The sequence below is a fragment of the Botrytis byssoidea genome (assembly GCF_014898295.1).
Source record: "Botrytis byssoidea strain MUCL 94 chromosome Unknown BBYS_024, whole genome shotgun sequence".
NCBI lineage: Eukaryota > Fungi > Ascomycota > Leotiomycetes > Helotiales > Sclerotiniaceae > Botrytis > Botrytis byssoidea.
The window spans coordinates 199377-223813 of record NW_024065865.1 but is presented as its reverse complement, the minus strand read 5'-3'; the positions used below and the strand labels follow the sequence as shown (position 1 = coordinate 223813).

The following is a 24437-nucleotide window of genomic DNA, read 5'->3' as shown; positions in this document are numbered from 1 at the left end:
CCCTCTCTCTAGGAGAGACTTGAAGTGGCACTAACCATTCTAATACTGTTTTTCCCGCATCTGAATCATGGCTTCTCTTCAAAAATTCATGATATTGTTGGCAGGAAGAGCTTCATCTTGCAGATTTATATTCATGGGGTTGATATTGAGTCAACTGACGATTAGCAGAATTCAATATTCAGTCACGAGATTATTTGCTCCTGTTTCCCCTTGCTCTTTCCCCTCTTACCTAAGCTCCACTAAAGAAAATATTCATTTCCAACTCATATTTATTGCCTAGTATTCACTGGATAGTTGAAGGTCTCTTTCCCGATTAAATTACTGTTCCAGTCACTTCATTTCAAGTCATCTTCAATTTCTCGGGTCTGAACTATCCATTTGAACGATATCTCGACTTATGGTGTCAGCATGAGCACTAACAATATCAAGCCAGTGGAAATTGTTTCAGGGACGTTATCTTACAATTGCCGTACCTCTGGCGAAAGTTCGATGTAGAAGCTAGAAAATCCTGGGCTGTTTCCAGCACCACTTTGGCTTTCTGAGCCAATGAAATATTTCGAAAGACTAATTAACGTTGTCATCAACACAGTGTTTGTTGCCCTTGCAAACATGAAGCGATAACTTCCGACAGTAACAATAAGCGAGTTGATGGTGGAAATAGCGAGATCAAAAGCATGACGAGGACCCGGGAAAGCTCTACCCCGGCAGTCAAATGTGGTAGGAATGTCTCTTATTTCGAGTAATGATAGACCTATTCACGATGAAGTACATGTACCGTCGCGGCTATCCAGATTTTAGAACAAAGCTATTATCATACCCACCACAGGCTATGCGGCATAGAATACTGGAGTTGCTACTTTCAATTATTCATCGTAATCCAACCTTGTCATTGCTACCCTTTTCCAAATGAAAATGGCCTCCAATTTTTGAATTATGAGACTTGCAGAACGTTGTATGGTCTATTTTGCCTTCCTATATATGCTATTCACATCATCAACTTTTTTAAGCCCCAATCACTCGCGAATTTACCCCTCAATCTATCTCCACATTCGCATACTCCTTCAAAATTTATTGTGGTTTCTTACATACTCTGCCATATAAGTCTCTCAGTTTGTATTCACAATTTCTTAAAGAGCATAATTCCTAGAAAATAGACCATCAAATGTGCAATCATCTCATCTCCTCCAGGCGTGAATACTATTTCGATGTGCATTTTCTTTCTGGCTTTGAAAAATTCATCTTCACTCTATACCACTGTCATCTTGTCTTTCTCGGACTGATATCAAAAAAGGCTCCTTGTACCTCTTGTTTTCAGAGCAGAGTATAGTGATTTTATGAGCTTCATACACGCACTGTATGACTCAAGGGCCGTTAAGCTTCACCTCAATTCCAGCCTCTTCATTCCCTTGCATCTAATTCTTCTTGGGCAGACCCGTTTTATATTCACTTGACAACATAATGCTCACATTTTTCGTGTTTATACTTTTATTCCAGGCTTACCATTATCTCCAACTTGCATCGCCGAGGGATGCCGTTTTTCCTCGTGCTACTTTATTTCTCAGAAGGCCCCGTGCATCGTCCTACTGTTTCCTGATCCCTTTCAATTCTAGATCCAAAAGGTTTACTCGCTGTTGAACAAAGCCTCTTCATTGTCATTTATCTCGTTTGATAAAGTTAATCAGATATTCCTTCGTCACTTCAATCTCACCTTTATAGTTATGAATATCTGTACTGCATGATAATCATTGTAAAGCAATCACAATTTTGCACTGCATTCTACCCTGCGTATCGAACCTAGTACTTTTTCTTTGAGGGATGTAGTATCTGAATCTAGGAAAAATGACTTATATATCACCTCGATGTAAGTTTTCCAACGCCCCATTCAAGTTCTGAATTAACCGATTCACTTAATAGAAATCAACCAATCATTACACAGATTCACCTATCTAGCTCGTCTATTGATTCTATTCTTCCTCTCTTATTTCTTTCGAAAAGCTTATAAGCATCTGTTTTGAGCCTAAGATCTTTTGAAGTCGACTCGAAAATGACTAAAGTAGAGAGGGTTATCCTAGGTGTTCTTGTGGTTGTAATCGCATAGTCCCAGTCATGGTTACAACAAACTATACCATAAAATCCGAGACGATATAAAGATACCAGTCTACAGATAATACTCATATCGTTGTCATCTAGTAATTCTATTGTCTATTTTTCGAATGGCGAGTAAATAGCCCAGGTAGACTATTTATTCTCCGATATATCCATTATTACGCTACAGCTGTCGAATCACACAAGTCTCACACTCGTGGATAGCTAAATTTTCTGGTACGAGGAGCTACCATCAACGTGCCCTTTCTGCTACCATGTTCTGCCATTTGCGAAGCATTGAGATTATCGAGTTCTGATTTCTTCAGAGATCCTACTTATGACTTTCTATTGAGTGTATCGTAGGCTAACTTCTTATATCCGACTGCCCGCCTATTTCATTCACAAGTTGCTCAACCAGCCGATTCACTTATTGACTCCACTCTCCAGATCCAGCCACTCTAATCAATCCTAAGGGCTTCTCACCCTCTAACTCTCACATGGATTACATCACCAATTCACCCTATCTCATCTCCCCACTCATCTTCCCCAACCTTGAAAGTTATGGTTATAAATCTTCCATCTCCTCTTCGTTCTTGAGAATTCCTTCCCAAAGATAGGCAGAACAAAGAAGCGTAGCAATCTCGGTGTCGTCTCTTGACACCTCAGCTCTCAGCTCGTTTACACTCCATTCATGATTTCTGGTAGTCAGATTATTGTGAATGTGGGCTGATATCAAATTACTTAGTAGTGTTTGTCATTCCATCTTATTTTGGCTGTCAAATGTAATAATCTTCCTATCCCATTCCATCTCACTTTCCGCTTCTCGTCATGTTATTTGCTCTTACATCTATCGCGCATGCCTACTTTTCCAGCACGCAAAGAGCACATAAAGACTGAGAAATAATCACACAGAAACTCCAAACCACCTGCATTTTACGGCTCATGTCTTTTTGACTCTTGGATACAACTTTAGTTGTATTATTCATAATCCGATAATAAATATATCTCGAGTTTATTTTGAAAGGGGTGGGTGGTCTCAGTTAATTATGCGTCAGGATACCATACCTGTACTACCTAGTTTAGCATTTGATTTACTCCGCTTGATTACTTTCCCTCAGTTCATCAATCTCTAATTTCATTCACCCAATTCAATTTAGGCAGGGTCTGAACCTCTAACCCACTTCCTTAAAATCAATTGAAATTTGTCAAGCAGGGCCAAAGTAGTTTGGAAAAACTATAACCCCATTGGACTTACTTTTTGCACCGTCAATTCCAGGCTGAAGTTATTGGAACTCGTCTGTGTTGTGCAATTCTCGGGTTCATCTCATCTTGCATCTGTACTTTATATTATACTCTCATTCTATTATTCTTCTTCTTCCTGTTCTTACCCCACAGTATCCACCCTCAACTTTGTCACTCTTTCTTTCGCAGGAGGGAACTATCAGAGAATCTCTACAAGTACATCAAACTTGTCTCCAAAAATCATGGTTTTCCTAGTCTTGTGGACCACCAGCAGCTGAGGTTGATTACATCGTAGATTCTGTATGATTATATGGAACATGAGCACTAATAAGATCAATACATACTTAAGTATGTAGACATATGTCACCCAAAGCCCTCAATAGAAACTGTCTTGAGCCCGAGCGTAGGGTAGAAATCGATCATTTAGAGATTTATCTCTATAATTCACCACAGGTCTTTCACAATTTCTACTCCGTATCAAACCTCTTCCACATCACTTTCTCTCCCCTCATACCCCTCATCCTTCACACCCCATCTACCATCCCATTTCATCCCCGCGTCCTCAATTTTATATATACACACAAAACACCTTCCTCGACTCGACATATGTAGCTCCAAAGTCTACAGAGCAAAATTGCTTTATTCTCCACAAACTGGCATTCCAAGAATCCGCAGTTTCTTGAAGTATCGACGTGGGAGTTCGGATCAATGCAATCCTAACTCTATCCTCTCATCCCATCCCATTCCATGGCATCATCACCATCTCATTTTTAGTTTATCATTTCATGTACTCATCCTATCACATATCTTTCCATTCTCCTCTCCTCTTTCAAACTCCGTGCAAACATCACCATTTTCTCTATCCCATAGAATCGCAACTTGTGGAATACAAAACCAAATGTTTCCATACCTAATTTCCACCACCACATTCGCCGCCCAAGACTGGACCGGATAGCGATTTCTGGTCTCAAATTCAAGATTGCGAGATCAATAAATAGACAAGCAGATGGCTGTTCCTTCCAAAACCACCAAATGCTTACATTTATCTAAGATCCACCAATTGCTGATTCGTACGCAACAAAGATCATAGCCGAAATCCACTCCCAGCCCCTCTCCTCTTCCAACTTCCAACCTCAATCCCCTCTCCACCAACTCCCTCTATACACCCCATCACCCCCCTTATCCAACTAACCCACACAAAAAAACTCATCTCCTCTCCTAGAAACCCCAAACAAAATTCCAACCAACACAGCAGTCCTCAAAATATCAGAAGTATATCATATCATGCATGTAGGCGAAACTAGCGATGAGAGATAATCTCCAGAGGAGATACCTAGGATACGATATGATACAACTCAACTCAAAGACACAAATTCGACGCGAGCAAAAACATCAAATGATAACACGAGAAGATATGTATGCGTTAGGGATAGCCGAGCTGAATATCGAAAACTCTATGCGACAGAGTTCCTTTTAACAAACTCAAACTCAAACTCACGAAATACATATGTTGATACGTACGATACACTGTTGAACGAGAATTCCACTCCTGATTTCATTTCTCGCCTTCTTAAATGGTAGTTGGATATGTGGAATTTGATGTACGTAGGTAGGTATTCATACTGATGTATTCCTCGAATCTAAAGTTTCAGCTCGAACATGAACAGAATAAAACATTTGAATTTGGATTCACTTTATATTTTCTCTTCTTCAAAAACGCTTCGCTATCACCTCCCCTCTCTTATATTCACCTCATCGCCCTCTCTCACACACACTTCCTACCTATTCTACATAATTATCACCCGCTTCCTCCCTCCAAACCAAATCAAATCAAAAACCGTTCTGAGACACAGGATGTTGTTCGAAATGAACTAGGTACGCTGATACTGTCAGCCACGCTCTTTCTTCCAATTCCACGGTTTGAACTACCTACTTCTTCAGTAGATTTCGGTGAAGTATTAAATTATGTTAAAAATTAGTGAATTTATTTCGTGGAGGGATGATCTTGAGATTCATAATATTGATATCTACATTCTATATCTTATATCTTTTTACAACATCTTTCACCATCATCACATTATCTCTCATCCCTCCCCCTCAGCTCCCCCACAACCCCTCAACCCCTGCAACGACCTCCCCAAGCATAACTCCTCCCTCCTCAATTTTCCTTCCCCAAGCACTTTCTACATACTCACTCCATCCATATTTCGCTCATACCCAATCTAACTACAATTCAACCTTCCCACCTCCCACCTCCCACCTAACCCCTCCCTTCCACATACCTAGAAACCACAACCATCCAATCCAACACAAACAGGCAGACAGGCCGTAGGATTCCCCTTCTCGATCCACTTCATCGAGCTTAAGCAGCACCTCCATTTCTCAATTCCCGCCCCTTACCCCCTCTCTCCTTCTCCTCTCCTCTCCTCTCATCTTTTCTCCATATCATAAACATCCCACACATTCCGCTAGATCTACCAAACCTCACTCCTTCCTCAGATCTCAACCCCAAACCCCAACTCCCAAACCTCCAAAATACACCGACCTACACCTACCGCATCCCCAATCAAAGAAACCCGCTCCTAGAATTCCCGATCCCCAATTCCTAACACCCACGTCTCCACTGATTCCAACTCCAATTCCAAATCTTACCCAAGTAAACAAGTAAACAAATACCAAACCAATAAGTAAAATCCAAGCCCTATTCCTGAATATGAAAAAACCTCCCTGGAAGTTGGAGAGATAGATAGATATATATTAGATAAATATATGATGTACACGGATAATCTTTTCCGTTTATCAGTTATATCACCTCATACTCTCATCCATTTGTATTTTCTAATTCTCATCTCATCTCATCCCCTCCATCCCCTCCATCCCTCCATCCCCTCCATCCCCTCCATCTCCCCAATCTCCCAATCTCCCCAATCTCCCCAATCTCCCCAATCTCCCAATCTCTCCCATCTCCTCCATCCCCTCAAGCTCCTCCATCCCCCCCATCTCCTCCTCCCTTCTACCCATCTTCTGCTCCTCTAACATCAAACCCCTTACTCACTCACTCAATCCCCCTCCACCCTCCACCCCTAACTCTTTCTACACTAAATACCTACCTACCTACCTACCTACCCTCTACCCATCATCTACCAACCAATCAGCCCACCAACCCACCTACTCACAGTCTACACAAAACTCAAACAACAAACAGATGCACAGCTTTTCTCTCACTTAACCTCTCACTTATCACTTATCCTTTCCTTAATAATCAATCCAAGTGCCATCTCACGTACATTACCCAATCTTCCAATCTTCATCTCAGCCTCTCCAACTTCATTTTTACCCCTCTCGCTCAAACTTCACTCACATTCAACATCCTACCCCTCAATCTCAAACCAGCTTCAACTAATAACTCACTCACCATACCCCATAAATTAAAAACCTCATAAGCCTCCCCGAATCAGCTTCACAAATAACCAACACACTCGCTCAATCACTCACCAATTTCACTCCACACAAACAAAATATTTTTCATTTCAAGATCAAGATTCTTATAAACTCATTCTTATAAACAAACCACATCTCCTCTCTCCTCTCCACAACGAGAACTAGGTACCTAGGGTATCAGGGGGTATATGACCATTCGTTCCGCTTACGCGCCCGTCCATGTACAATTAGATACTATAATTCAATAAAACAAAGTAAAAAAGAAATCGAGAAATCCACATCTAATCCATTCCTCATTCTCCTTAATCAATCTTGTATGAATCAAGTGGATGTATATCTGCTTTCGTCGATAAAAACATCTCATCAATTTCAACTCAATCAACCTTGAAAAACTAAAAAGACCATCGAGGAAAACCCTGAATAGACATAAAAGAGTAAAGAAAAAAAAAACACAAAGGAAACATGATAACACATTATTATCCTGTTCTGGCGACTTCTGTTTCGGAAATTCAACCATGCTTTGATAGACATGATGAAGAGGTGTCTGTATTATCCATCACCAAAAGCTTCACCATCAGTCGTATCTCCTGCCATTACAACATGGATCTTCACACCATCTCCACCATGGTATCAAAGAGATTGTATTTGGGTATCTCCCATATCCGTATCGAGTTCGAAATCAAATGTACGTGTAATTCAAAGGTAAAGGTAGGTTAAATGCGTTTCATCTTGCTTGCATGATATATCATATATATATATATATATATAATGCTGGCGCATCGATAATATCGAAAGATGATATCATTTAAAGTTGAGGAGCGGTAGCAGCGACAATTGGTGCGCTAGGCTCAGGCTTAAGGGGTTCTTCGACCTTGGGAGCTTCGGGTGCTGCTATTGAAGTATCAGTACTATGAGCTTTCACCAAGGTTCCGATTATATATGGAGGCTCACCAGTTTCAGTCGTCTTGGCTGGTTCGGTTACAACTGGAGCTGCTTCTGCGGTAGTTGGGGCTGGAGTTTCAGCAGTTGCTGGTTCCGTAGCCTTTACTTCTGCTGAAAGGGATATGTTAGTATATGTGAGAAGAAGTGAGACTGAGAGTCAAAAACATACGTGCAGTTCCTTCAGCCGCTGGTTCAGTAACCGCGGTCTCGGTAGCTGGAGCTGCAGCTGCATCGGTCTTTGTTGCATCGGCAGTTGGTTCATCTTCAGCCTTCTTGGATTTCTTTCCTTTGAGGAGAGCCTTGAACTTGGCCTTGAGGGTCTCGAATGCCTTTGGTGCTATTGTAGGAATGATGGTTAGTTGTTATACAGACATGATGAGGGTATCGAAACAGAAAGATAGATAGACAGGTAGGAAACAAGAGATATGGTGACAAGTGTAAGAAGTAAATACCCATTTTGAAGGATGTGGGATGTGGTTGATTAAGGTGATAGATAGGATTAAAATATAATAGGATAAATAGAAGTAAATCAAACGACGATAATGAAGTCGATGATTTGAATACAATACAACAGGTGATGAAAGAATGTGATGAAAAGATAGAAAATGAGAGTGATGGAATAAATGAAGCAAATTCAAGAAAACAATAAAGTCGTCTTAATAGAAAGAAAGAGAGAGAGAGAGAGAGAGAGAATGAATGAATGAATGAATGAATGAGAGAATGGATGAGTGAAATGGAAGAAGAAACGATCAAAGTAGAAGATGAAAATGGAAATGATTTTACTTACGAACGCCGGGCATTTTGATAGATTTTCTTTTTGAAGTGGATTAAAAGCCCCTGGTATGGATGGAGTGATTTTAAATTATTTTGATATTTCGACGAATTTGACGGAAAGAAGAATGAAACCTTTTGTGAAGATCAAATTTTAAAGATTTATGAAGAGATTTGATAAGTTGGGTGGATGTGGATGTGCGTTCTGGAACTTTTTTGATGAATTTGGAGGGAAATGGGGAGTTGATTGATTTTGGATGTTTTAATTTGTGAGAGATGGGATGGATGAGATGAAATTATTATTCTCGTAACAACTCCTGAAGGGACCTCGAAAGGAAGTGAAGTGAAGTCAAGAGAGAAAAAGTCAAGTAGAAAGTGTGTTTGGAGTGATGATGAATACCTAGGTACCTAGTAGGTGAAGTATGAAAAAGGGAGAGAAGAATGAAAATGAATCAAAATTGATAATGGGAAAGGAGGTTTGATGGTTTTTGTTGTTGAGAGATACACCCGTGGATGGACGTACCTAGTCAGGTCAAGTCAAGTCAAGTCAAGTCAAGTCATAATAAATAGGGAGATGGTGGATGGATACAATAGGAAAGCTTGGAGGGACATTTGAAGGTCATTTGAAGGTCATTTGAAGATAAGATCAGACCAAGAATGCCAAACCTTATCCCTCATTTGGGTATAACTCTAATAAATGACACATGCACTACTACTCCGTACAGACCTACAGATAGACACTACATAGTACTTATACACACACACATGCACATGCCACCTTTATTCAATCATTCAGTCATTCATTAATTCCTTCATCCATTCACAAGATGTTGTTCGCGTCTAGCGTAGGGGGAGGGAGAAAGAGAAGAGAGAAGAAAGAAAGAGAGAAGAAAGAAAGAGAGAAGAAAGAAATGTGCATTGCTTAGGTACCTTGTTGGTATTGAGCAGATAGTATTAGGTATTCTTATCACGTTAATTCTATTCGATATTCGAATCATGTGTATACATTATTCAATATCTATCTATCTAGGTAACATTTCTATTTGGTTTATATCCAAGTATATCTATCTACCTAGGTATTCATCTAAAAATATCCCTAGTATACTCGTACATATAACTTATATCTTGTGATAATAAATTCATCACCTACTAGGTATATTATTCAAGGTTAAGACCAATCTAGAATCTATGACCTTGACTTGAATACCTTGAATACCTACTAGGTATCCTATGCAGTAGTCCTTCAATATCTACAAGGTAAAAATAAAAAGGTCATTTATATTTATCTATATTTATTTATATTTATTTATATTTATATTTATATTTATATTTATATTTATATTTATATTTATATTTATATTCACATTCACATTCACATTCACATCTATTATTCATATCAAACCATTCCATCCAACCAACAACCATACCACCACCACCAAATCATTCAAGCGACTCACAACCATAACTCCCCCAAATTCAAGGATGACTACCTACCTAATACCTACCTCGGTATATATTACAGTACATCCCTCCCAATCTCTCTCATCCCTCCCAACCTCTCTCATCCCAATCTCCAATCTCCCATCTCCCATCTCCCATCTTTTAATCTCCAACCCTACCCATAAACCATCCATCAACCATCTATCACCAACATTAAGATGAAGAACCCGAAGAATCACACTGATGTAAAATGATCAATGTTTCAATGAATACCCACCTAGTATCTACCTCCCAAGCTACAATATCTACCCGTCGATACTTTGTAAATCCACAACATATCCACCAAATTACTACTACCCAGAAAACCCAATTTCAGTATTTATTCAATCTATCTCCAAATCGCATTTATTTCGATTTCCATATCCCATCCCTTCCCATCCCATCCCATCCCATCCCATCCAAATTTCATACTGTAACCTTAAAAGCAAATCTCCAAAAAGAACCCTTCCTCTCTCCCTCCCCTCTCTTCCATATAAAAGAGCCGCATCCCTCCCTCCATCCATCCATCCATCCATCCCTCACCCCAAACTTCCCAAAAATTTGAATCATCTCGGAGATTTCGCTGATTATCACACACATATCCATCCATACGCCCATCCATACGCCCATCCATACGCCCATCCATACGCCCATCCATACGCCCATCCCAATCACAATCTCGATACCAGAAAACCATCCGAAACTTCGAAAATGCGAGTTCAAGGATATATACATTACACCAGCAGCATATCTTACAATCATCATTCATATATGATATTTCATCTACAGTAAATATCTAGGAAGATATCGTATCAAGATATGGAAATGATAAGATAATAAGTAATTACGAGGCGATTTATAATATATCATTTATAATTTGTATGTATCTATCTATGAGTAGTAAGTATCTATGAGTACATAGTAAGTAGGTTGAGTACTAGGTACTGGGTACTAGATACTAGGTGTATACTTTATAGTGAACTCTACGAATAGTGAACTCTATACCTAGATAGTATGTAAACATTACGACGATGTCAGTCAATTATTCAATCAGTTATTCAGTTATTCAATAATCACTATCCTATCCTATCCTATCCTATCCTATCCTATCCTATCCTATCCTATCCTATCCTATCCTATCCTATCCTATCCTATCCTATCCTATCCTATCCTATCCTATCCTATCCAAATGCAAATCCAAATCCAAATCTCAACCCCTCAACCCCCCAAATCCATCCCTTCCACTCTCTTCCCATCAACATCACCCAACATCATCCAACAGCATCCCATGATTTCCCATCCAATCTCATTCTCAATATCTCAATGTTTCAAGTCCACCAATCCCCAAACCCCAAACTCAAACCCACCCTCAAAGTTCCAAACCTCCTTCCAAACCTCATCCATCATCTCTTCCTCACCCAGGGTTCACTAAACCCAACAACCGACCGACCAATCAAACTACATACTAATACTAATACTAATAAAAATAAAAATAAAAATAAAAATAAAAATAAAAATAAAAATAAAAATAAAAATAAAAATAAAAATAAAAATAAAAATAAAAATAAAAATAAAAATAAAAATAAAAATAAAAATAAAAATAAAAATAAAATAAAAATAAAAATAAAAATAAAAATAAAAATAAAAATAAAAATAAAAATAAAAATAAAAATAAAAATAAAAATAAAAATAAAAATAAAAATAAAAATAAAAATAAAAATAAAAATAAAAATAAAAATAAAAATAAAAATAAAAATAAAAATAAAAATAAAAATAAAAATAAAAATAAAAATAAAAATAAAAATAAAAATAAAGATAAAAATAAACAAGCTACCGAGGCTATCTATCAATCAATCAATCAATTTGTCAGACCAGACTGACATTATTAACATTAACATTAACATTGACTGTAACACACACTACCGTACTACACTACACTACTACACGGGATGATGCGCACAATGCACATACTCTGTACATAATAAGTTAGGTTAGGTTAGGTACTAATCAACTAATCAACTAATGGCTCCATCACATTTTAATAGTTTGACATGTATCGTACGTATGTATGTATTCCCACATAAATATAAATCAAATCAACAAACGGATGAATAATACCGTAAATGAAAGAAATGATTCATTGAATCGTGTTTCGTGCTTCGTGCTTCGTACAGAACTGTGTATTGAAAGCGAATCATCAATAAATAACGTGAGCCTTTATTGCATAATTCTATGTATAGCTAGCTAGCTAACTAATACCTAGTTGAAACTCCTGAAGGGGTTTTTATGCTAGGTATTTATGTATATTTGTATTCGTACGTATTGAACTATACTTATTGTACCCCCTTTCTTCTTCTTTGGATCACCAGGATCAGCAAAACGTCTTCTCCTTATTTATTTTGCCCATGGTGCACGTGTTGGTCCATTATCTGGATGTGGTGCGTTTGATGATGTTGGTACATCGTTGTTTGGAAACGATGGTCTTGTCGTTGGAGGGAGTGATCCCGAGGGAGGTGTTGATCTTGTGAAAGTTGTTGCAGATGTAGGAGGTATCATTCGTCTTGTTGAAGACATACCGGTAGCTGCTCCTGGATTTGTCCAGGGCGCAGCTGTAGGTGACATACCTTGAGATTGTGAAGAGGTAGCCCATGGTGCTCTTGTACCTTCTTGTGCGGGTGGTCGGGTGGTTGGTGTTCCGCCCAAACCTGTTGGGTGAGGTTGATTTGCTGTGTGTACTGTTTGAGGCGCGGATACAGCATGAGGGTCTTGATCCCAACTAAATAATGATCCGAATGGGAAATGTTGTACCACTGGAAATTTAGATAGTACTTCTGCATTATACATTTTGATCATGCCCTAAAACACGTTAAAATGGTTGGAGATATCAAGAATTCGTACTGACCTTATTTATCTTTCCCCATCCTGATCGTACCCCGGATATATCAAAAAGTATTGGGCTATGTTCCCAAAATGCGCCAGTCTTTACATCATTGATGAAACCAATGGCAGAGAAGTACATATTGTTCTTTCTTTCTCGATCAACAGTCATTTTCTTAGCTACGTCTCCTGGGTTTGGAGATTCTGGTAAAGATCCTTCAACTGGCATGGCTTCATCATTGGTAATAGCTGGGCAATATTGGGAAGATCCAAAGATGTATGGTAAAAATGAATGATCATCTAATCCCCAAACACCATGAGATCCAGCTGGCTCTAAAGTATATGTGAGAATAAGACGACGGATTACACGTAAGTAACTAATGGTTATATTAGCATGTTTCCTTGATAGAAACGAGGAAAAAACATACGGCTCTATAATACCCATAACAATACTTCTTTCTAACTCGCCTCCATTTGAAGATGCTTTCGTGAAGCCACCCAACTTCCAAATACATCCCAAGAAAGCTAAGAAGCTAAGTTCATGACCCGTTCCATAATCCAGTCTCTGCGCACTTCCAAATCCACCCAGTAGATAAGAAGTAAGTTCATCCAAAGCCGATACTTCATCCTGTGGAGAACTACCTCCAAAATGGAGTACCTCGGCCGGTAAATACTGCTTCAGCAAGTCCTTCGCTCTCGTCTCCAGTAAATTGTACCACTTTCGAAAGCTAACATTTCCAAATCTTCTTGGTCCTGTATCAGGTGGTGCTTCATCAATGATAGCATCAATATTTTGCAGTAATTCTTGTAATTTCCTCACGGGTTCTGATAACTCCAAGGGAGAATCGAGTGTCCACGTCTGAGGGTTTCCACCTATTTCAGATGGTTTCCTAGGACACATAGCAATATTGAGTTGCATGATAAACACACCAATATCGGCATAGGCCTTTGATGTGAGGAAGTGGGGCACATCGTGACCTTCATGAATTCTCTTTACAGGCTTTATAAAAGTATGTGGTTGTGATGAATCTAGAATCGGTAAACTTCGAGATAAAGAAGTCTCTGAAGTTGAGTTTGGTATTTGCTGTGAAGTCATCTTCAATTTTGCTCCGTGGCAAGGGTCAACGTGGTGAAGATATAAATTCGAGGCGTTTCTGTTTGATATCCTTTTTCATGGGGTAAGCATTATGATATCAATCAAAGAGCTATATCCCTGTCTATCTTGAGCTCTTTGATTGGTCCAGATTGCAGGCATGATTTATTGTTGCCCTGCGGTTGCTTATCAGATTTTCCATATCTTTTGTTCAATACTTCATCATGAATGCGCCGCGACAAGTCACGATTGATCCATCTACTTGAATGGATTTTCTATAATAATTTCGAATACAGCTCATTGAGAGCAAGTCTCTCGACTCGTACCACCACACTCTCAAGATCTAAACTACAAATATTCCCGCAATTAAGGTCAATCAATTATTTTCACAAGGGAGTTTCGGAACCATGCCAAAAACTAGACGTCAAGAAGCTGGTAAGTGCATTTGATAATAAGTACGCGACTATATCTGATATCTGACTACCTGGTATTAGCAGAGGCGAAGGGTGGTGTTTCAAAATCGACGCGATCAGGAGCTCGTAAGTGCATTCATCATTGTTTGCACAAATGTACTTAGATCTAATCTTGTTTTCAATGGCAGCACTAGCAGATGATGCCTCATCGGCAGACTTTCTCAATAAAATTCATCGACCACCGCCAAAAGTAGATATGAAAGTCGCAAGAAAATATGCTCCATCCGCTAGGCAGCCTCGACAACCTGTACAGGTAGCACCGGAATCAGACGAGGATGTGGAAGATGCACTGAACAAGCAATTAAATGAGAATAATGAGGATCCATCCGGGTTGGAGCCGGAAGATATGACGAAGGAACTTGAAAATGCTCAGCCAGCATCACCAGCTGAGAAAAAAAAGAGGGGCCGTCCCAGGAAAGAACAAATAACAAAGGAAAAAGAAAAGGGAGACGCGCAAGACGTATCACAACTTCAAAGTGCTTCTCCGCAAAAGCGCAAACGAGATGATGCAAGTATCTATGACTTCAATGTCGAGGAAGATGAGCAAGATATCCGACCCGCGCGTTCCAAGCGAGCGAGTAAAAGTTTATCGGTGAAGGGCACCCCGAAACCCAAGCAGTATAGTGTGAAGCCCAAAAAAGTTCGGGATCAGCCTGATACGAGCGTTGTTGATAAGTCTGGAGATTTTGATGAGGATTTGCCTGACTTGGCAGATATTGGAAATGGTAACTCCACATTTGACCGAGAACCTGGACAACCTGACGGAGGTGCCTCCTTCAACGACAGACGTGCAAGTGTTCGGAAATCGAGAGACGACAGAGAGCATGTAGACGATGGAGAAAATGAAGACGACGAAGACGACGGAGGCGATGGAATAACAGAAATAGCTATGCCTCTAACCCCGGCAAAGTCGCAAGGTCAAATTTCGCGAGAACAGCATAAAAAAAGCGCGAATCTTGCGAGGACAATCAGTAGCAACCATGCAAATGGTGGCCATAAAAACAGGAATCAGACTTCACGCCAATTGAGCGGCAGAGAAGAGCAAATCGGAGAAGATGAGGAGGAGCTTGGAGAAGACGAAGAAGGTGGAGAGGAACCGGGAGCAGTGGCCAATGATGTTGGAGAAGAACCTAATGTAGCGACCGCTGCCAGTGTTCCAAAACAACGTGAAGCGGCTGGAGAAGAAGTTGATGATGAATCCGATGGCGAGGAAGAAAGTTATCAAGAAATTTCCCAACAACTTGTCACATGGACTGGAATCGTTACCCGTACTTTTTTTCCGGATATTGAAAAAATATCAAAACGACTTGGCTGTAGAGAGACTAGGGGTACATGGATACCAGTAGTTTTGGAGAAGCGTGGCCTTGCAACAGAGTCTGGAAAGAATATGGAACGAAATTTGAAAGTTCTCCAAAAACTCTATCGAATCCTCAAAGGAGCAATAAAGGAGGAGAACGACGCCAAGCAAATCGAAGCTAATTCGCATATCGAGCAAATCATTGATCGTTTGGATAAAAGGGTAGACAATAAGTTACAGCCCTTGAAGAATGACGCCCCCAAGCCTGATGAGAGAAAGAGACGTAGATATCTGGAAGATATATACATTGTTCTCATTCGGGAATTTTTAAGTGTCTTGAAAACCGCAATTCTTACATATGGAAACCTTCAGCTGTTGTCAATCGATGCTTTATCAACTGTGATTCGGATCACTAGAGTAATCCTCAAACTTTTCGATAAACTCGAAGAACAGAAGCAGGAGGTGCAGCCTAAGAATTGCGGCCAGACGAAACAACCATTGAAGGAGCTTCGCCCTCATTTGCGAAATGTATTGTTGCAAAGATGTCAAATGAAGATTGCTGAGCTCCGTAGAGAGGAGGAAATTGAGAAACGTCTTGCATTGACCCAGGAAATCAGGCGTATGCGGGAAGAAGAAGACGCCAAGTTGGAAACCGAGAGAATGGAGCAAGAGCGAAAAACAAGAGAATTCAACTCATCCCAGCAGAAAACCATAATGGCCAGTCCAAAGAAAGCTAGTCTGATCGAACTTGAAATGGAGAGAATTGCATACCGAAAACTCCCACAAGCTGAAAGAATCAGACTAGAGCTGGAAGCGGAAAATAAGAAGAGATCGAGAAGGCCGGTGCAACAGATACCACAAGTAGAACGAGAACGTTCCGCTGCCTCGTCACAAGGAAGTCAAAACAATAACGAGGACCGGAATGATCCATTCTCGGACAACTATGACCCTCCTCGAGGTGCCAACAGGTAATTTAAGATTCCCTCATACTCCATTCTACTGCTCTAAATATTTTTATAGAAATCCAGTCTCTGCTCAACCTCGAAGAGAAGCCAAATTTGGCGATATTCCTGATGATGAAAAACAGAGATTCTATGACCATTTCAAAGAAAGGTATAGATACGAAGAAGAGCAAGGCTTAAATGATGAAGAGTTTTGGGGTCGTTTACAGAAAGATTTACATGGTGGTAGGTACACTCTAGATGAAATCTGGGGCTTTGCAAGGGAATTGCAGGCAAGTTTAGATTCTGCACATGATGAAGGGGAGTTTCAAGGGGAGGAGCATTCCTGGACATTTTATGTTTGGGATTGGGACATGGAATCGTAGGCGAAAGTTTGGGAGTATGGGAAAAAAAACGGCAAGGAAGCTAACGACGGTGTAATGTAAAACGATTCTTTGAATTCGTTCGTGTGGGATTTGATTTGATATGATATGATATGATATGATATGGGTGGATGGGTTGGGGTGGAATGGAATGGGACTATCGGGAGTCTGGATCTCACATGGTTTGATACCCAATATTGCTTTTTTCTTCTTCATGTTGATACCTAAGTATGATATGATATGATACTATAAGGATCTCCATTTTGCTTGGCTTGGCTCTGCTTCGATACAGTCTCGTATGCAATTGCTGCTGCAGGGCTCAACTTAGCATCGCTGAGCCGAACTAGCTAGCTAGATACAAGATCCTTCAGCTAGCTATAATAAAATATCACAATTTAATTCGCGTACGCATAGAGTATGCATCTACATATATACATAACGAAGGAAACTCATTGCGATCAATAAGTTCAAGTTCGCATTACACGCATCCAAGATCATCATATCGGCAACGCCGTATCGTCTTATTGCATAATTGATATCCTTATATGGTAGAGAGAGATATGGAGCTTATAATTATGATTACCTAGGTAGGTAGCGAGTGACATAGATGCATCTGTAATCATGACCATCTTATTGGGAATGAAACTCCGCGTCGCGTGAGGAATCGCAAACTCTTGCCGGGTTTCGCGTGGACTTTCTGCATTGGTTAATTAGCTCCCCGCACACGTGATTTGGGCTTATGGGGTTGTGGATGGGAGGGGGATGGGGGTTGAGTCAGAGATTTGGTATGGGGAGAGGGGATTGGATGGGATGGGATGGGATGGGATGGAATGGGGGGAAGGGGGAAGGGAGAAGGGGTATATATAGAGGTGGGAATTGAGATTTGAAATTTGAGATTCGAGATTTGAGATTTGATACAACGCAGGATTTGGGAGAAGTTGATTATTTCTTTACATTTGTTTTTACATTTCCTCCGTACGTGTGTACTCAGAAACGAGAGAGTCGATATATCCGAGGATTGGAATTCTAAACTTCTAAAATTCTAAATTTCTTAAAAAGGAAATAACGAACCAGCGAGCCTTCATCAAGAAATTCGAATTCGTGTTTTTATTTCCAGATTCCAAAGATCTCAGACGAAGATATGGCGAATTCAGAAGCGGAAATCACAATGTATCCAAAGACGCCCAGGAATACGGTGCAGAGGTATAGGCCGCGGGGTATGTTTGTTTGTTTTTGATTTTTGATTTTTGGTTTTTGCATTGTTGTTTTTTTTGGTGGTGTTTTGAGAGGGGGGGAGGGAAGTTTGGAGAGGGCCATTGAGATTTTGAGATTTCGGGGCGGATTTTGGGGACGTGGGATTTGGGACTTGGGGTTTGGCTTAGGGATTGTTTGGGGGTTATTGTTTATGCCCTCTTTTTGATTCTTTCTATTCCTTCAATCCTTTTTCTCTTCCTGAGCGAATCGGGGATTTTTGATTTGCTTGCTTGCTTGCTTGCTTGGTTCTCCTTTTCTTGTTCCTTCAAACTTCCAAGACCATTGTCTCGTGCCTTCATATCATGCATATATACACACGTACTATGAATTTCACTGACGCACTCGCAATAGCAAAATACGATCATCATACCATTCATACTATTGTTAATAGTTCGCCTATTTTACATGTTTCTTGTGAGTTTGAGTTTGAGGAGGGAATCTGCTTCTCTTTTAAGTTGGGATTGTTTGTGTGATTTGTGTTTTTTGGGGGTTGTTCTTGCGCCTTAACTTTTTGTTGGTTTTGGTTCCGGGGGAGGATAATTGTCTTTTCCTCCTATTTTCCACCTATGACCATCCTGTCAAATCCTTCCCCTCTTTAAGCTCCTCTCTTACTCCACTCCTCACTAATACTCTTCCACAAAGTTCACACCCCCTCGCCCGAAGATCCCTTCCCCGCCATCCTCCCCATGCTAGGATTTATGGGGCTCTACGATCCGCAAAACCCCACGGAGGAGAATATTAGCGAAGGGGCGAATTTGTATCTGCATGGATATGTGAGTAGTCGGTTGATGAGGATGGGGAAGAAGGCTTCGGAGGAAGGGGAGAGAAGTGAGGGGGAACAGGGATTGCCGATGACGGTTGCGGCGAGTTGTTTGGATGGGTTGGTTTTGGCGCTTACGCCGAATAATCACAGTGAGTTTTGTATTTCTTTGGGAAGATAAGAGGGAGCTGTGATTGTCTGGGAGAAGATGATGAAGAGGACTGTAGGGGATGGGGAATATGTTTTATAGGGGGAGAAATGGAGAGAGGAAAATAGAACGAGGAGAGAACGAGAAAAGAAAGATGGAAGAAGTAATTTGGGGGGATAAAGACTAATAAATCCACAGGCTACAATTACCGCAGTGCAATCTTACAAGGCTATGGTCAAGTAGTCGAGGACGTAGATGAGAAATTGGTATGGATGTCCCCCCTCCCCCCATCTCTCATCTCTTGTTCTCTCGTTCATTCATATCTCTCTTCATTCATCCATCGCATTATCCCACAAATCTCGCTAAACTTTCCCTCTCCTCCCAATCAATCTAACTCTCTACTCTCCGGTGCCTATTCCCACAACTAACACATTTCCAAAAATCTAGTGGGCAATGGAAAAGATAACCAACACCGTCCTCCCCGATCGATGGGAAAACACTCGTGTTCCTCCTACAAAAACAGAAATGACTACTACTCAAGTTCGTTTACTTTTCTTCCTCTTCTTCACTTCACTTCTCCCCCTCTACTCCCCAAACAACTCCTAACAACCCAACCCCCAGATCCTCCGCATAACCCCCCACACCGCCTCGGCCAAAATCCGTCGCGGTCCGCCCCACGACGACCGCCACGATCTCAAAGATGCAGAATTGAAAAATCGTGTATGGACCGGCGTGGTACCTGTACATACTGTGTACGGGACACCGATTCGGGGTGAGGATTGCGAGATTCGCGAGGTAGGAGAGTCTATTCCTTTGCGATTTTTTATCTGAAGGGGGGGCGAGAGGGTAAAAAGAGACAGAGAAGTAGTCAATACAATAGTCGACAGAGAATACAAACGAGAGATGGAGAAGCGAAAAATCCAAGTTACACCGGAGAAGGAGTTGAGGAACAAACAAACAAGCGAGAAGAAGAAAAAAATAAAGCTAACAAATCCTCTCAAAATAGGTCCCCCGACACATCACCAACTTCATCGATGCGAAAAATAAAGAAAATAAGCAATTTGCTATTGATCGCGCTGGGGATGAGGATGGGTCTTAGTCGAGTTCGAATTCAAGTTTGCAAGTATGGATTAATGGGTGGTAGCGAGCTTTGGATGCGATTGATAACGGTTTAACTGCGAGACACATCTGAATTTGCAGTCAGGGAGAAGGAAAGAGAAAGGAAAATAACAGGAGACTATTTTTGATATTCATAGGTTACTTATCTCATTAATTTCTTGATTTGGAATCCGAATTGGTTTGCGTGATGATCTCTGGGTATTGCTGGTATATGTTCTTTGTGAAATGTATATAATATTGTATTTGGTGTAAGATTATGATATAAGATACAAAAAAGAGAATAAGAGAATTGACATACAAGACTTCGCATACTTCACATATGAAAATGCTACAAAAAAGATATGATATCCATCCCAGTTCCTGCCCATGTGTTATATTTTCCCATATCACCATCCGGCAATTCTGATTTTGAATAAAAATCTAAATCTAAATCCTATTCAGAAATCGTGTGACTTTAAAAGTAATGTTGTGTTCCCAATTCCGTCCCTTCTCTTTTCTTTTCTCTCTTCTCTTACCTTTTCTTCCAATCTGTGGATATCGATACCAACACCCCCAAGTAGAGTATATGAACACCGGTAATAGGGGCTCATGATAGCGTGATTGAGAATACTACATCGGGTCCCGAGATATCTAGTAAGAAAACTCAGTAGAGGCGGGGTATCTCTGAAATTCTTGAGCAATCGATTTTTCTTTCTGTGCTGAAGGAGTAAAGCTTGATTTTTGTTCGAGGAATTATGGAGTTTGAAGTTTAGCAAGAAAGAGAGGAAACTGGGGATTATTTGTTTTGGTCCCAAGTTGGCGGAAGAGGGAGAGGGGAGGATCACTCAAGTGATTTGTTCGCTTGGGAGGTTGTCGATTCACTTGATCATTTTTTGAAAGAAAAAAAAAAGGCAGAATTGAGACCGCTTGTGTGAGATATATATTGGATTGTTAGTCAATGTGATGTATGTGTTATTATACAAGAGGTACAGTCGAAGATACTACTCGAAACAATGTTTCCGCTGAACCGCCATGAACCGTGTCAAACGAGGATATAAGATGGCCATCGCGTCAAGGGTTTGATGAAAAAAAGACATGTTAAATTCGCTTACTTGAGACAGAAACTTTACACGCGTGAAAATGTTAAATATGAAGTCTACATTGGATGACTATGAATGCGCGCTGGCGCAATAAAAATTTAACATCCTTTCGCATTGCCAAGACGACTTATTTGAAATATACAGCACGAAACATTGAAGCATGGTGATGGGAGCTTGAAGAATTAGAAGTGCTGGCTGATATCTGCGAATCCTTATATAAAGTAGTGAATGAGTCTCTGAGGTAGACAATGAATTGCTACGCGGAATTCTATAGTTCAAGCAGTATGAAAACTATCCATATTATATCGCCAAGACATAGGTCTTATAGAAATGGACCGGTTCTAGACCTGACAGATTACGATGATTCGGCCGAAACGAATAACGTGTGTCCGCTCCAATTCCGAAAACTTCTGAGAAGATGATGAAGGGGTCATAGCATATATATATAAAGTGGAAGGAAAAAAAGATGAGAACGAGAGAGAGAACAATAAATGTTAGTAAGCAGTAATAAAAACTATTTTCTTAGCTATATGAATACAAATATCTAGTACGAGTAGTTACCTGAGTAATCGTATTATAATTAGAAATAACCAAAATTTCGTTTTCGTATCCACTTCTAAATACAAGTGAGCCTTACCAAAATCACGGCAATATCTTCCGCACATAAATTATTACTCATGTGCACTTGCTAGATGTACTAGTTCAGTGAGGCTTGCATGTGCAGTGATGTACTTGGCCTTTGCGGGAATGGTAGATGGATACTCAATGCTCATGCCTCTCTGCATCAGATTGCTTGCATACTGTCTTGAATGTGTTTGCGATGATGCTGCAAAACTCTGATTATGGTGGCGAAAGCCCTAAGTGAAGTTATGAGATGTAGAATAGAATATATGATCGTCATCGAAATCGTTGGGTAGAAAGGTAACGAATCTGTTAGATAATTGTGTGTAGAGACGTAGATAAAACTCTTGGTATCATAATTGTCTTTTTTTCGCTATCGAATGGGGGGATGAAGAGGTGCTTTGAAGAGCACGGTATTAGAGATGACTCAGAAGCGATAATCAAAGTTTTTCTCTCACAATTGTACGGAGGAAATGTTCCTGAAGTATGTGGTTTGATGAAGATATATAAATTGATCCTCGAGGTCCCCGAAGGCGAGTCATGTTTGAGATCTGTTACAGTGTTAACAACTGTATGTAAAGGGAAATGGTTTCTGTTGTAGGGAATAGAATATTCATACTAGCCACAGCGAACTATGATAAGCGGAAAGAATCTAAGCGGGCCGAACACCAACTATTCCGCACAGTGCCTACCTAGTAGGGAGTCATCTCGATTTAGATGAATGCTTTGATTATAAGCAACATTGATGGATTAGTGATCGAAGGATACCTAGGTATAGGATTGTTTAGTGTCTTGGAGTGAATGTAGTGTGTAGTAGCGTAGCGGAGTAACCCAGAAGGTAGTGAACTACCTATACCTTTCAAGATCATTCAATACCAAAGGCGAGTAAAGAACAAGCCGAGTACCAGTAGACATACAGCAATTGTATGAACCTGGATTTATTTTCCTAGTAGACTCTTGATGGAAACAGTAATAAATTAATTGAGAAAGAAGATAACGACATATACCTGAGTGCTGTTCGATCATCAAAGATATGAAGGGGGTAAGCGAAGTGGACGCCTTCATACCTATGGGCACTTAGTTATATACTTTCTTGCCCCGGAAAACTTAAATATAGCGACGGTATTTTGCTTTTTTGGGGTATTCTGAACCTGTCCCTTGGTATCGAAGACGGTATTTTTGAAGACCCTGAAATGTTCTCGAGGTTGTGATACGCAAACTGTAAGAAATAATGAACGTACTCATCACGACTTATGCATGACCCTTCTTCGTACATCATTGAGACGATATGTGATATCATCACAGCTCGTTTGATAGAGGGAATAGAAGGCTCAGTGAAACTTAGTAGAGTGGCTTGGGGTAGGATGAATAAGTGGCTGATGAGTAGCCCAGTGTTTGTTTCACTTGAGCTTACGATATATAAAACACTCTTCTATGATTGCTTTTCTTTTCGATCGACAGAAGGGCTTCTTTATACTGCATAAAAGCAAACAATGTAGAAGCGGGGTGGTCATAGGATCTTCAAAATAGATTTATTTATACTCCCATCTTAGATACCCATCACACATGCAGATTTGAGTAATGATTTACTTGAAAGATATCCATCTCCGATACGAGAATTTGATAGTTGATCAGATTTCAAATATCGAAAAGTATAATAGAATTCAAAAGCCCCTATACGAAATCGTAGGACCATAACTCTGCTCTGACTGGTCTTTTCCCTCTTATTCTTCTTTTCTTTCAGACACGGGAATGAAGAATTGCATTAACTAACGGAAACTACTCCTAGTTTCTATGAATCGTCCTGTCTATGGAGCGCGGAGGGTAGGGGGATTGCTAATCTTTGTAGATCGTACATAGTATTGGGAACGAATTAAGAATTTTTGACTACGATGATCCCCTCATCAACATCTATGATTCTAGCCACTTGAAACCTGGGATCCGGAAGGGTTGAGCCAGACTCCATAATAATTCCTTCTGTGGCATCTCTCGTTGTGAATAACAACATGTGAGAGGTATTTTGTTTCTCCGTCTATGACGATATCATTACTTACTACGAAGTAATAAGTAGGTATCTTATGGAGTTCTAGCTCTTTCCTTTTGGACGAGTAGCTATCGATGAATAGATGTCCGATAGCAGCCGAGTAGACGAATGCATAATATCCAGGTACCTCATACATACAACCAACACATAGTATTAGTACGCGAGGTGCATTATTACCTGCTCCTGTACAAAAAGTGGGCTATATATCTCCATTCGAGTCCCATCAACCCAGATGGTCTCGGTGGTGCACTGGTGTCAAAATCTATGGACTAGGTCGATGCTGGGTAGGCAGCACGTACCAAAGTACCTTATTGGAGAACTTGGGGGAAGGAAATTTTGGGATTTTATGGTGGAGAATAGAGTTTATCATATTATATAAGTCACACCA

The 24437-nt window shown here is 40.2% G+C and overlaps 4 protein-coding genes across 4 annotated transcripts; 2 read left to right on the top strand and 2 right to left on the bottom strand.

Annotated features, from left to right (window-relative positions):
- Positions 1-7573: 7573 nt before the first annotated feature.
- Positions 7574-8510, bottom strand: EAE97_009844 (uncharacterized protein; the record flags this gene model as incomplete). The annotated part of the gene is made up of 4 exons (XM_038880359.1): positions 7574-7656; positions 7720-7821; positions 7880-8047; positions 8498-8510. 4 exons carry the CDS (start codon positions 8508-8510, stop codon positions 7574-7576), a joined length of 366 nt encoding a protein of 121 aa, XP_038728726.1.
- Positions 8511-12116: 3606 nt separating this feature from the next.
- On the bottom strand, positions 12117-13933 carry EAE97_009843 (uncharacterized protein; the record flags this gene model as incomplete). The annotated part of the gene is made up of 3 exons (XM_038880358.1): positions 12117-12816; positions 12863-13214; positions 13266-13933. The coding sequence occupies 3 exons, from the start codon at positions 13931-13933 to the stop codon at positions 12355-12357; spliced, it is 1482 nt and encodes a 493-aa protein (XP_038728725.1). The 3' UTR covers positions 12117-12354.
- A 404-nt stretch (positions 13934-14337) lies between these two features.
- Positions 14338-17027, top strand: EAE97_009842 (uncharacterized protein; the record flags this gene model as incomplete). Its single annotated transcript, XM_038880357.1, has 4 exons — positions 14338-14365; positions 14425-14469; positions 14532-16668; positions 16721-17027. The coding sequence occupies 4 exons, from the start codon at positions 14338-14340 to the stop codon at positions 17025-17027; spliced, it is 2517 nt and encodes an 838-aa protein (XP_038728724.1).
- Positions 17028-18192: 1165 nt separating this feature from the next.
- EAE97_009841 (uncharacterized protein) lies at positions 18193-20285 on the top strand (the record flags this gene model as incomplete). The annotated part of the gene is made up of 7 exons (XM_038880356.1): positions 18193-18241; positions 18630-18692; positions 18921-19190; positions 19385-19452; positions 19634-19726; positions 19808-19981; positions 20193-20285. 7 exons carry the CDS (start codon positions 18193-18195, stop codon positions 20283-20285), a joined length of 810 nt encoding a protein of 269 aa, XP_038728723.1.
- Positions 20286-24437: the final 4152 nt, after the last annotated feature.